Source organism: Zeus faber (assembly GCF_960531495.2).
Source record: "Zeus faber genome assembly, chromosome: 1".
Classification (NCBI taxonomy): domain Eukaryota; kingdom Metazoa; phylum Chordata; class Actinopteri; order Zeiformes; family Zeidae; genus Zeus; species Zeus faber.
Window position 1 is genome coordinate 35,596,768 of NC_137193.1, and position 12,087 is coordinate 35,608,854.

The 12,087-nt window shown below is 44.5% G+C and overlaps 2 protein-coding genes across 2 annotated transcripts in view; both read right to left on the bottom strand.

Annotated features, from left to right (window-relative positions):
* The window catches only part of grin3bb (glutamate receptor, ionotropic, N-methyl-D-aspartate 3Bb), a gene marked incomplete at both ends in the record, with an annotated part of 32,951 nt that extends 31,028 nt beyond the window's left edge, over window positions 1-1,923 (bottom strand). The window contains one exon of the mRNA XM_080024020.1: window positions 1,648-1,923. Coding sequence (XP_079880146.1) covers window positions 1,648-1,923 — 276 coding nt within the window. The remainder of the gene's footprint in view (window positions 1-1,647) is intronic.
* Window positions 1,924-3,011: 1,088 nt separating this feature from the next.
* Window positions 3,012-12,087, bottom strand: part of wdr18 (WD repeat domain 18) — a gene marked incomplete at its 5' end in the record, with an annotated part of 32,109 nt that continues 23,033 nt past the window's right edge. Inside the window, 5 exons of the mRNA XM_080000173.1 lie at window positions 3,012-3,458; window positions 3,971-4,039; window positions 4,139-4,290; window positions 5,760-5,884; window positions 11,289-11,353. Coding sequence (XP_079856299.1) covers window positions 3,330-3,458; window positions 3,971-4,039; window positions 4,139-4,290; window positions 5,760-5,884; window positions 11,289-11,353 — 540 coding nt within the window. The 3' untranslated portion in view covers window positions 3,012-3,329. The remainder of the gene's footprint in view (window positions 3,459-3,970; window positions 4,040-4,138; window positions 4,291-5,759; window positions 5,885-11,288; window positions 11,354-12,087) is intronic.

Sequence of the window (12,087 nt, forward strand, 5' to 3'; positions counted from 1 at the left end):
TACAGGTCTTGTGGGGTGTTCCCGGTATGCAGTGGTTAGTACCTACCAAATGTGGTCCAAGGAAGGACAACAGGTGAACCAGGGACAGGGTCATGGGCACCCGTGGGCTCATAGATCTGCGTGGGGAGCGAAGGCTAGCCCGTTTGGTCCGATCCCACAGAGGAGCTACTACAGCACAAATTACTGAAAATGTTAATTCTGGCTTTGATAGAAAGGTGTCAGAACACACGGTGCATCACAGCGTACTGCTTATGGGGCTCTTTAGCCACAAACCGGTCAGTGTCCATGTTGACCCCGATCCACCACCGAAAACGCCTAAAATGGGCACGTGAATAACTGGAGCATGGAGCAATGGAAGAAGGTGGCCTGCTCTGATGACTCATGTTTTCTTCCGCATCATGTGGATGGATGGGGTTAGGGTCCCATCCGATCGAGCATCTGTGGGATGCGCACGAACAACAAGCCCGATCCATGGGGGACCCACCTCACAACTTACAGGACTTAAAGGATCTGCTGCTAACGTCTTGGTGCCAGATACCACAGGACACCTTCAGAGGTCTTGTGGACCTCGACGGGTCAGAGCTGTTATGTTGACATGTGGGGAAGCTACACAATATTAGTGGTGGTTTTAATGTTGTGGCCGATCGGTGTATATGCTTGTGTTCTCTGGTGTGAGCGCTCTGAGCAAGGCACTCTTGCGGAGACTATAATGGAGCCTTAAGAGACTCCGCTTTAGGGTGCAAGGTTTGCATAGCGATCCCTTCCATGACACCTGTGATGAGCGATTGGCCCAAATATGGTGTCATCCAGGTGTGTGCCGACACTGTAATAGTAAGAGAAGGTGGAGAGAAGGATTTGAAAATCAGGACAGATGAGTGGGAGGCTCTTCTTGCTCTTCTGGAGGCTCTGTGATGGAGGGCCTTGGCAGAGTGGAGGGCCTCCATGACAGCAAGAAGATTCTCCATCAGAGCAAGGAGAGCCTCCATCATAACAAGGAGAGCCTCCGTCGGAGCAAGGAGAGCCTCTGTGACAGCAGGAAGAGGCCATCAGGCCATCAGGCTTCTCAACCTGCAACATCTGTAGTCACCTATGTAAATTAAATGTACATCACCACAACTACATGTACATATCCAACGGCACTTCTTCACTTTATATTTATATCCATATCTTGTGCAATAGACTGACCTATTTCTTTTGGAACTGCTACTATGTCCAATTTTAAGTTTCCGTTTTAGGATTATTTTCTTATTTTAATTTTATGTACATTACACTGCGACCTCTTGCCCGTATTTGTAACTCGACTTACTTTTTTCATATTCGACTCTTATTTCATTTAAAATTTTTATTTCCTCCTTATCTTGTTATTTTGTCTTTTTATGCCCACTACGTAGTTGTTGCCTCTCATGCCCTAAGAATTTCATTGTACCGAATGACACTTTGAAGAGCCTCCGTGACAGCAAGGATAGCCTTTACCACAACAAGAAGAGCCTCCATCAGAGCAAGGAGAGCCTCCATGACAGCAAGGAGAGCCTCCATGGCAACAAGGAGAGCAGTCTGGGTGGAGTGGGAAGTCTTAAAGCCTTTTTAACCCTAAACTGTTGGAGATGATCTGGGACCTTCAGCTTACTGTCGCCCCCTGTTGGTCACCTGCATGCCACCCCTGCTGGTCACCTGCATGCCACCCCTGCTGGTCACCTGCATGCCACCCCTGCTGGCCGCCTGCACACCATGCCCTGCTGGCCGCCTGCACACCATGCCCTGCTGGCCGCCTGCACACCATGCCCTGCTGGCCGCCTGCACACCATGCCCTGCTGGCCGCCTGCACACCATGCCCTGCTGCCAGCCACTGTGTCCATGGTCGCATCTCCCCCTGTAGGATGGTCTGTGTCCTTGGTTGCTGTTGCCCCCTGCAGGTGCTGTCATCCCCCTTCTAGCTGCCCAGACGGCGCTGTTCCCATTTGAGTGAACAAGATGTCGCTGCTCTTCTACGTGTGAAAGGACACTCCAGTTTTTAAGTGAATTTCCCAGTAGCTAGGACAGCTGATCCCCTCCACAGCCATGCATTGTGCTAACACAGTTAGCATGCTGCCTTTTCGCTAGCTCTGTACTGAACAGACAGAGATGGATTTGGAGAAGAACAACAAATCTCCAAAAAAAATGCTTTACTCTAATACCACAGTGTACTACTACAGAGTAACATTATAATATAACACCATCCGAAGCCTTCCTGTCTACCCGCCTGGAGTGGAACATGGAGGTCAATCATTCGCTTCAGGGGGTCCAAAACTGTCTGTGATGCAGCTGACCATCACTTGGGAGGAGGCAGTGTCTGTAGTACTGTGTCCAGCCTCCAGAGGGCAGGGAAGCTAGACCTCCATCACCTCCGGTTCCAGCTCGTTAGTGCAGTTTGGACTTAGTCGTTAAGAAGCCAGAATGACTGGATCATTCAACAGATTCAAACACACACACACACACACACACACATACACACACACACCTGAGTCCACCCTTATCACAAATAAACAGATGATCAGACTGTATTATTACAGAAACTCTGTTTATAAACACAACAATAATCAATCAAGGACATATGAAGGCAAATAAATGTTTTCTGTAATACACAGTACAACTGTTTCATTTTCATATCTTTATATCCCAATTTTGCTGTTAAATCCTACTTAAACTCATGTTTCCTTATTTGTTATTCTACTTCCTGTGTATTAGTGACATTATTTCCCAGAATTCTATTGATCTCTTATCAGTTCAGTTTGTTTGGGAACATATTTAATTATTTATCTGTGATTGATATACACAGAACTCAAAAACCTGACCAGATGGTATGGGCCCTGGAGCAGAACTGTGTTGTTCCTTTTCAAAAAGATTTTTTTCTTCATCATTTTGAAAATTATTTTGTAGCAGCTCAGGTCAAGTTAAAGTTTTGTTATAATACTGATTTCTTATGATTTTACTATCAGTGTTTTATAAACCAGAACCGAAGCTATAATGGGAGAACATCATCTAAAAAGTTAGATGTAAATATATATATATCCATACAGATCTATACATATATATACACACTGTATGAACAGTATATACAGTATATGTGTGTGTGTGTTACAGTGTGTGTGTGTGTGTGTGTGTGTGTGTGTGTGTGTGTGTGTGTGTGTTAAGACAGAATCATTTTTTCAGCCAAAACATTTTATTTTAAGTTTTTACAAAAAAAACATTAACATTTAATAAGAAAAGCTTGGTGCGTCTCAGTGGGCGTTAGTGTGTGGGTGTGTTTGAGTGAGTGTGTGTGTGTGTGTATGTGTGTGTGTGTGTGTGTGTCACAGTGTGTGCTTGCTGAGCAGGGAGGAGGAGAAGTGGAAAAGTTCTTTATTCACTTTCTTCAATGTCTGAACCTCCTCCTCCAACTCAGACTCCCTGCTGGGAGACGTTCCTCCCCAGAGGAGGGACTAGGTGGGGGTGGGGGGTGGGGGGGGAGAGAAGTATTAGTAAACGTTTTAATATATTACTCTTCAGATCCAGTGAAACAAATTGACGACATCCCACAATAATAATACGTTCTGTTGTTACCGATGGTGACGGATCATTCAAAATGAAAAGGGGACGGGGCTTAGTGAAACTGAAGCAGATCAATAGGAAACAATTTCAGCATCCCCAGTGAAGTAATGTGGAGAGACTATGTTGAAATTCCAGCTAGCCACAGTTTAACACAGTTAGCCTAAAAATTGGCCCGGACTTGACCGTGACCTCATGTAGGACACAGGACTGAGGAGGTGCTAAAGTGTGTTTTTATTATAGATTTATATTCCTGTTTCCTACTTGGATGAAACGTAAAATGTCAACATCTGCCTCGTCCGCTCTTTAAACAAGTTCAAAGCAAACTGTGACACCCTGACCAACTGATGAAGTAATTTCCTGTTTGGCTGAAGCAGGAACTGGCATCAGGCCCCTGCAGTCTCACCTTGTCGCTGACGGCGCTCATCAGGGAACGCAGTCTGTCGGCTTTCTGCAGGTACGACCCCTCCTGCTTCTAAACAGGAAGCAGTCTGTTAGCATGTTTAGGGAGCTAAGCTGTTAACAGTGGTCATCGTGAGGTGCAGTGTGTTGCCAGGGAGCAGGCGGGCAGCACCTGCGAGTGCAGGCGCAGGCAGGGCATGGCACCCTCGGCGTCCTGCAGGGGGAGGAGGTGGCGGCTGAACCGCGGCAAAGGAACCAAGGGGGCGGAGTCAGGAACAAACATGTTGGAGGGAGCGGTCATGATGAAAGCGTTGGTCACTGGACCTAGAAAGAGACAGTTTTAATATGAATCTGTGGTACATAGGTTATACTACACTACTGATAATCTAGAGTATTCAGTGTCTGGGACTGATACTCTGCAGTATTCAGTGTGTGAAGGACTGATACTCTGCAGTATTCAGTGTGTGAAACTGTGTTGTTTTGTGTATTTTTCATGTATTTTGGGCGCGGTCTCCACGGAAACTAATCTTGATCTCCTTTAGACATAGTGAATGAGCGACGTCCGAGCGCATCAAGCCAGAGGTCAAAGGTTACCCCTTGGCTCGCTCTGACAGAGTGAGCTGATAGAAACTCTCTCCTGCTCAGATCCAGATCAATACAGTGATCAGCTGATCAGGTGAATTATGGCTCAAACACTGAGCAGGTGGAAGATGAGTCCACACTCCGTCCACTAGTTTTCATTTGAATTTGCTGCATAAATTTCTATTATATAATATAATGTATAACATATAATATAATTCGATATGGGACCGATCCGATCCAATATCTGTACTGGGTGCCAATACTGACATCGTTCACCCATCGGATATCGGACTGATGTCGCAGATTCCAAATTCTATTCCATAGCTTGCGCTGGACCATGAACCCGCAGTTTTATTTTGCTGTTCTGTTCGGTGTTACTGCATTGTTGTGTTGTACTGTTGTATACTGTACAGTATATCTCCACTTTATTCACATGCCACTTTACTGGACATATCTTCATATACAAATAGCCTATCCCATATACATAAGTCTATTCCATTTACTTCTATATTGTACCACCACTCTGTATTATCTTTGAGACTTATTTTATTTTAAATTATTCTATTCACTAATAGCATTACGTTTTAGGAATCAGTTAGTTAGCTAGGTAACTAACTGAAACCCCCGCCCCCCCGCCCCTCTCTTGTAAAGCGACCTTGGGTTCTTTGAAAGGTGCTATACAAATTTAAGTTATTATCAATTATTATTATTATTATTATTATTATTTAGGTAGAATTAGGTTAGCTATTGTGTTCAGTTTAGAACTTATTGTGCATAATCTCTGGGTGCGTTGCAATGATATTTCACTGCATGTATGAAAGTATGTATATGTATGTAATAAATAAACCTCTTGAATCTTGAAACCCCTATCCTTACACACACTCAGGATGGGAGCCCTGTCATGACAAGTTCTATCTGCTCCTGGCTAATTCCAACTAGCTACCTCCTCTCTACAATAAATTGGTGTCTACAACCCATCGTCATCTGTGTCTTTGTGTTGGAGGGCCCTGAAAATGCCACGTGGTGGCATGTGGTAGGAAAAAACTGCCACACAGCCACAAAATAGATATTTTATATATTTTATCGGAGTCATCACCATCGCTTGGGTGTGTGTGTGTGTGTGTGTGTGTGTGTGTGTGTGTGTGTGTGTGTGTGTGTGTGTGTGTGTCTCAGCATGTATTTGTATGTCTCAGAGTGTGTGTGTGTTTTACCTTTGTGGCTGACGCAGCGCAGGCTCTGTCTGCTCTGAACGTCCCAGACTCTCAGCGTCTCGTCGTGGGAGCCGGACGCCAGCAGCGTCCCGTCCATGGACACGGATAGACAGGAGACCACGCCCCTGCAACACACACTGCATAAGGAGCCACACCCCAGCAAGACACACTGCATGAGGAGCCACACCCCAGCAACACACTGCATGAGGAGCCACACCCCAGCAACACACTGCATGAGGAGCCACACCCCAGCAACACACTGCATGAGGAGCCACACCCCAGCAACACACTGCATGAGGAGCCACACCCCAGCAACACACTGCATGAGGAGCGTGCACATGGAAGCCAGGCCCCTGCCCCTAATGACGCAATACTGTAACTAGTACTCACTAGTACGCTACTAGTTATCATAGTGCTACTAGTTAGGATAGTAGGGGGGCAGCAGATCACAAAACCAACGGTTTGGATCGTATCACGGTTGAGTCACGGATCGGATCATTTTTCAAGAAAAGGGGAGACAAATAGAGCGTTGCCTGACATTTATTCTGTAAAACACTTTAAACAAGGAACTTTTGCCCATGGTCTTAAATGAGTCCGTGTCCGCTCTGTACGTTCTTCTCTAGTCTAACTTTTTACCTCATTCTATTCATTATATCACAGCATCATGCTCCATTCAACATATTGTAAAACATATGATATTTTATTGAATCCTAGCGCACCCCCCTACCCCAAAGCTCTGCTTCAGCGATACTGCTTATTTTCAGATAACGTTACATTAGAGATCACATTCATGTCGGACAATATAACGGGGAGAATCGTGAACCTGATTGTGATTTCGAGGTTCGAAATCAAACACTCATTTCAATCGATTCAAGGAATCTTGACACCCCTGTGAACCAATCATTGCGCTTCAGAGTAAAACACAGTGCGTGTCTGTCTTCTTTTCACTGCAACTCTCCATTGAGATTTAGGGAATAATTACTTTAAAATGTAACAGTGGCAGTAACAATGGATTTCACTGTGATGGTTAAATTTTGCAATTGATCTGCGGTTCACATCCAAGCCATCCAACTCTGGGGGCCATCCGTACCGGTCACGGATCAACTACGATCCGTTACACAACTATAGGATAGTGCTACTAGTTAACATAATACTGCTAGTTATCGCATTGCTACTAGTTAGTTTGTGCAACTAATTGCCATAGTGCTACTAGTTAGAATAGTACCCCTAGTTAGTATAGTGTTACTAGTTAGTATCGTGCTACAGGTGAACATAGTACTACTATTTACCGCATTGCTACTAGTTAGTATAGTGCAACTAGTTGCCATAGTGCTACTAGTTAGAATAGTACCCCTGGCTAGGAGAGTGTTACTAGTTAGTATAGTGCTACTAGTTAACATAGTACTGCTAGTTACCGCATTGCTACTAGTTTGTATAGTGCAACTTGTTGCCATAGTGCTAAAAAAAACCTATTATTAACGATAATACATATGAGTTACAGTTCTCTTAAAGGTTTCAACGGTTCATGAGTTCATGGCATCATCAACTGAGGATTCTGTGAACAACTTAAACTCAAAAATACAAAATATCATTGATAACATTGCACCTGTTAAAACTAAAAACAGACAACAGAACAAACAAAACCCCCCCCTGGAGAAATGGAGCAGTTGTTAGGCAGCTTAAGAGAGAGTGTCACCTGGCAGAATGAAAGTGGAGAAAACAAAACTTCAGGTTTACCATGAAATTGACAAGGATAGACCCAATCAGTACAACAAAGAAATTAAACAGGCCAGAGAGTCTTTCTTCTCAAAAATCATTAATGAATATATCAACAATAGTAAAATGCTCTCCTCCACTATTGATCGACTTATTAATCCACCATTTACAACCCCATCAGAGATGCTCTCGACTGAAATATGTGAAGAAATAGCTACATTTTTCAATAACAACATTATACCATCAGACAGAATATTAGTGCCTCAACATACAGAAATGAACCTACTCTCCAGTTCTCCAGTAATATGACTGCTGCTGCCATGTCTTACTTTGTCCCTTTAGACATAAATAAAAATAGACAATCTTGTTGGTCAGCTCAGGACCTGCTGCCTGGACCCCCTCCCAACCACATTTTTTAAAACTATTTTTAACTGCCTAGCACATGAGGTATTAGAATTTATAAATGGCCCTCTTCAATCAGGTATATTTCATGCAGCATTTAAAACAGCTTTCATTAAACCACTCCTAAAGAAGAGCAATCTTGATGCAACAGTTAATGCCAACTATAGGCCCATTTCCAACATGCAATTTCTCAGCAAAATACTTGAAAAAACAGTTTACTTTCAGTTTACTTAACAACTATCTAAGATCAAACAGCCTTTTAGACATTAATAAATCTGGTTTTCGACCTCACTGTGGTGTGGGGATGGGATGGTTTCGCAGCCACACCTGACCTGGATCTAGGTGATTGGGTCAGGGTGGCTGCATACCCCGGTGGTTAAAACCCCCATCTTCATACACACCCAGGATAGGAGACCTGTCATGACATGTTCAATCTGCTCCTGGCTAATTCCGCCTAGCCTCTCCTCCTACAATAAACTGGTTTCTACAACCCAATGCAATCTTTGTCTCTGTGCCAGAAGGCCTTGAAAGCGCCACTTGGATGGTGGGTGGCAGGCAGAACTGCCACAGTGGCACATGAACAGGGACTCTCTAACACAAGGAAGGGAAACAGGGGGGCCGTCCGAAGATGCCCTGGAGCAACCAGCGGGTCAACGGGCGACCCAAGCACAAACCCTCTCCTGACTGGCAGCAGCAGCACCTAGGGGTCCAGCCGAGGACCTGGGGAGAAGCAGCTGTAGCAACCACAATGGGTAACTGTTTGGGGCTAGCTCCTCCGCCCAGCAGCCACCGCTGGGACTGCCCAGCAGCCAGGCCACCCCTCCAAGCAGCCCCCGCAACAGCCAAGTCCGGCCACACATTTACCAGCCAGCGTAGCAGACCGAGGCCCCACACTCTGGAAGAGAGGAGGGGGCAGTCTGTTGTCACAGTGTGGGAAGGAGGCCAGTCGACCATGCTGCTCCGGGGAACCAGGTCCTCGGGAAGGGGAACTGTTTATTCTTTTGGACATTTGTTTGTATAAGGTATGGGAACCCTGTTTCACAATCTGTTGTTTTTAGGTATAGTAACCCTGTGTCAGAGTCTGCTTTAAACATTTTTTTTCATTTCTGTTTCTCTGTGGTGGTGGGGGGGGGGCTTCGAAATTCTTCCTGGCCTCAGTTTGGTGTTGGGGGTATGTGGTGTGGGGATGGGATGGTTTGAGCCTCCACACCTGACCTGGATCTAGGTGAGTGGGTCAGGGTGGCTGCATACCTGTTGCTCGTGGTTGGGCTAACGAGCAACAGGTTAAAACCCCCATCCTCACACACACTCAGGATAGGAGCCCTGTCATGACATGACTAATTCCACCAAGCTTCCTCTCTACAATAAACTGGTGTCTACAACCCATCTTCTTCTGTGTCTCTGTACCAGAGACCCCTGAAAACGGCACTTGGGTGGTGTGTGGCAAGCAGAACTGACACACTCTCCATAGCATCTAAACAGGGATTTAAAAAAAACAATCTGTTCTTCTGCTCCTGGATCTCAGTGCTGCCTTTGACACTGTTGACCATCACATTTTATTAGGGAGATTACAAAAATGGGTCGGCCTATCTGGCCCAGTTTTAAATTGGATCAGAACGTACCTAGAGGACAGGCAGTTCTTTGTGTCCATTGGAGATTTTGTCTTGAACAAGGTGGATATTACATGTGGAGGGCCCCACGGTTCGATTGTTGGACCATTATTGTTTAATCTCTATATGCTTCCACTTGCACATATTATAAAGAAACATAAAATAAATTACCATAATTATGCAGGTGATTCGTAACTGTACACATCCCTATGTCCTGATGACCTACACCCCATACACTCCCTCACTCAGTGTTTTAATGATATTAATGTATAGATGTCACAAAACTTGTTACAACTAAACAAAGATAAAACAGAAAAAATCATCTTTGGTGCAAAGCTCAGGGATAGAAAATTGCAGCTCATCTCAGTTCTCTAGTCTCTGGAGATCAAATATGAAACCAGAAATCTGGATGTACTCATAGACGGCGATCTAAATTTTACGAGCCATATCAATCAATCACAAAACCAGCTTTCTACCATCTAAAAAATATATCTCAAAATTAAGTGGCTTCCTGTCAGAAACAGACTGAAAAATTAATCTATGCATTCATAACGAATAGATTGGACTACTGTAATTTCCTCTTCACCAACCTCCCGAAATCATCTGTGCAGTGGCTACACTAAGTCCAAAATGCGGCTGCACGTGTTCTCACTGGGACAAAAAAGTTTGAAACCTTCACAGCCGTTCTTAGATGTCTACATTGGCTCCCCGTTAAAACTAAGATTGATTTAAAGATTCTGCTACTTGTATATAAAGCTCTAAATGGCCTGGCACCTCAGTATATAAAATAAATGCTCAATACACACGAATCAGCAGGAACTCTCAGGTCCATAGGCAGTAGTCTTTTAACCATCCCTCATACCAACTCTAAAGCAGGGGAGGCTGCCTTCTGTATCTATGACCCAAGTAGATAGAACACTCCCTGCCTGAGGACCTAAGAGAGGCCCCCACACTGACCACTTGAAAGCAGGTTAAAAACCTTGCTGTTCACTACAGTCTAGGACTGAGTTCTGTGTGTGTGCGTGCGTGTGCGTGTGTGTGTGTTCTGTATGTTGTGAGAATTCTGTGTGTGTTCTGTATGCTGTGATATTTGTTTATTCTGCACTGATCTTATGGTTTCACAGACATTTTATATATTTTATTTGATTGTATTTCTCTGTAAAGCACTTTGTGGTGCCCTGGTATGAAATGCGCTTTATAAATAAAGTTTGACTTAACTATAGTGCTAATAGTTTCCATAGTGCTAGTGGTTACCATGCGCTACCAATTAGCATGTTACTTCTAGTTAGTGTAGTGCTACAATGTAGAACAGTGCTACTAGTTACCATAGTACTACTAATTAGAATAGTACTGCCAGTTAGTATAGTGCCAGAAGTTAGCATAGTACTGCTAGTTAGTATAGTGCTACTAGTTAGCACAGTGCTACTAGTTACCATAGTACAACCAGTTATAAAAGTACTGCCAGTTAGTATAGTCCTACCAATTAGAATAGTACTGCCAGTTAGTATACTGCTACAAGTTAGCATAATGCTACAAGTAAGTATAGTCCCACTAGTTAGCACAGTGCTACTTCATGTTAACTTGTGTACACAGATGTGTAGACATATTTTTTTTTAAATCAAATTTTTGTATCTTTCTAACGGCACTGATTCTGCTGCTGTAACACCTTAATCGCCTCCAGGGATTAATAAGGTGTTATATTTTCCCTTTTTCAACAAAGTCTGAATAAAAGTCAGGAACAGAATATACATCAGTACAGATACTTGAATAAGCTACTACATACTAGTACTGGGTTCCTTACCTGTGTCCTTTGAACACCTGGTTTCCGTCGTTGTCCGACTGGAAGGATTTGTCCCGACTCAAACTCTGAAACACAGGAAGTAGAACCATCATTAGACACACACACACACACACACACACACACACACACACACACACACACACACACACACACACACACAGTATATTGGCGGCAGTGTTGTTCAGGAAGTTGAGGGTCGCTAGTTTAATCCCCAGCTCCTCCTGGTGGCCTGTCCAAGTGTCCAGGCAAGTCACTGACCCCAAAGCTGCTGGTGCTGAGTAAAATAGTCTCTGAACTACAATTACTTCAAACCATGTTGGGAAGTCGCCACGGACTGGTCCAGCTCAACCGGGTCCAACCTTGACCGCCCGGGTCCAGTTCACTCGGGACAGATTGGGTCACAGTCATGGTCGCCATGGACAACCTACAGATGAATCGACGCGGCGCCTGAGGCGATGAGTTGAAGATCTACAGTCCTGGTCTAAACCCCCCCCCCCCCCACACAGTTTAAGTAGAGGTCCCGGTATAGAGGTCCTGCTGATGGAGGATTCTTCTGAAAGTACTTCACCTGCAGCTAAACCCTTCACAGCTGTCTGGGAATATGATGCACAAAAAGCCTTTATGTGTCAGGCTTTGCAGGATTAGACCCAACGACCAGGACTCCTGGGAGAGGGGTGAGGGTTTGAAGATTGAAGCCTTCAGTGTCCCCGTCTCCAGGGAAACAGTGGACTGATGTGGGAGGTGGAAGGAGTCACAGTCGACAGGTATTGACAGTGAAATCCTCTTTATTAACGTGTGA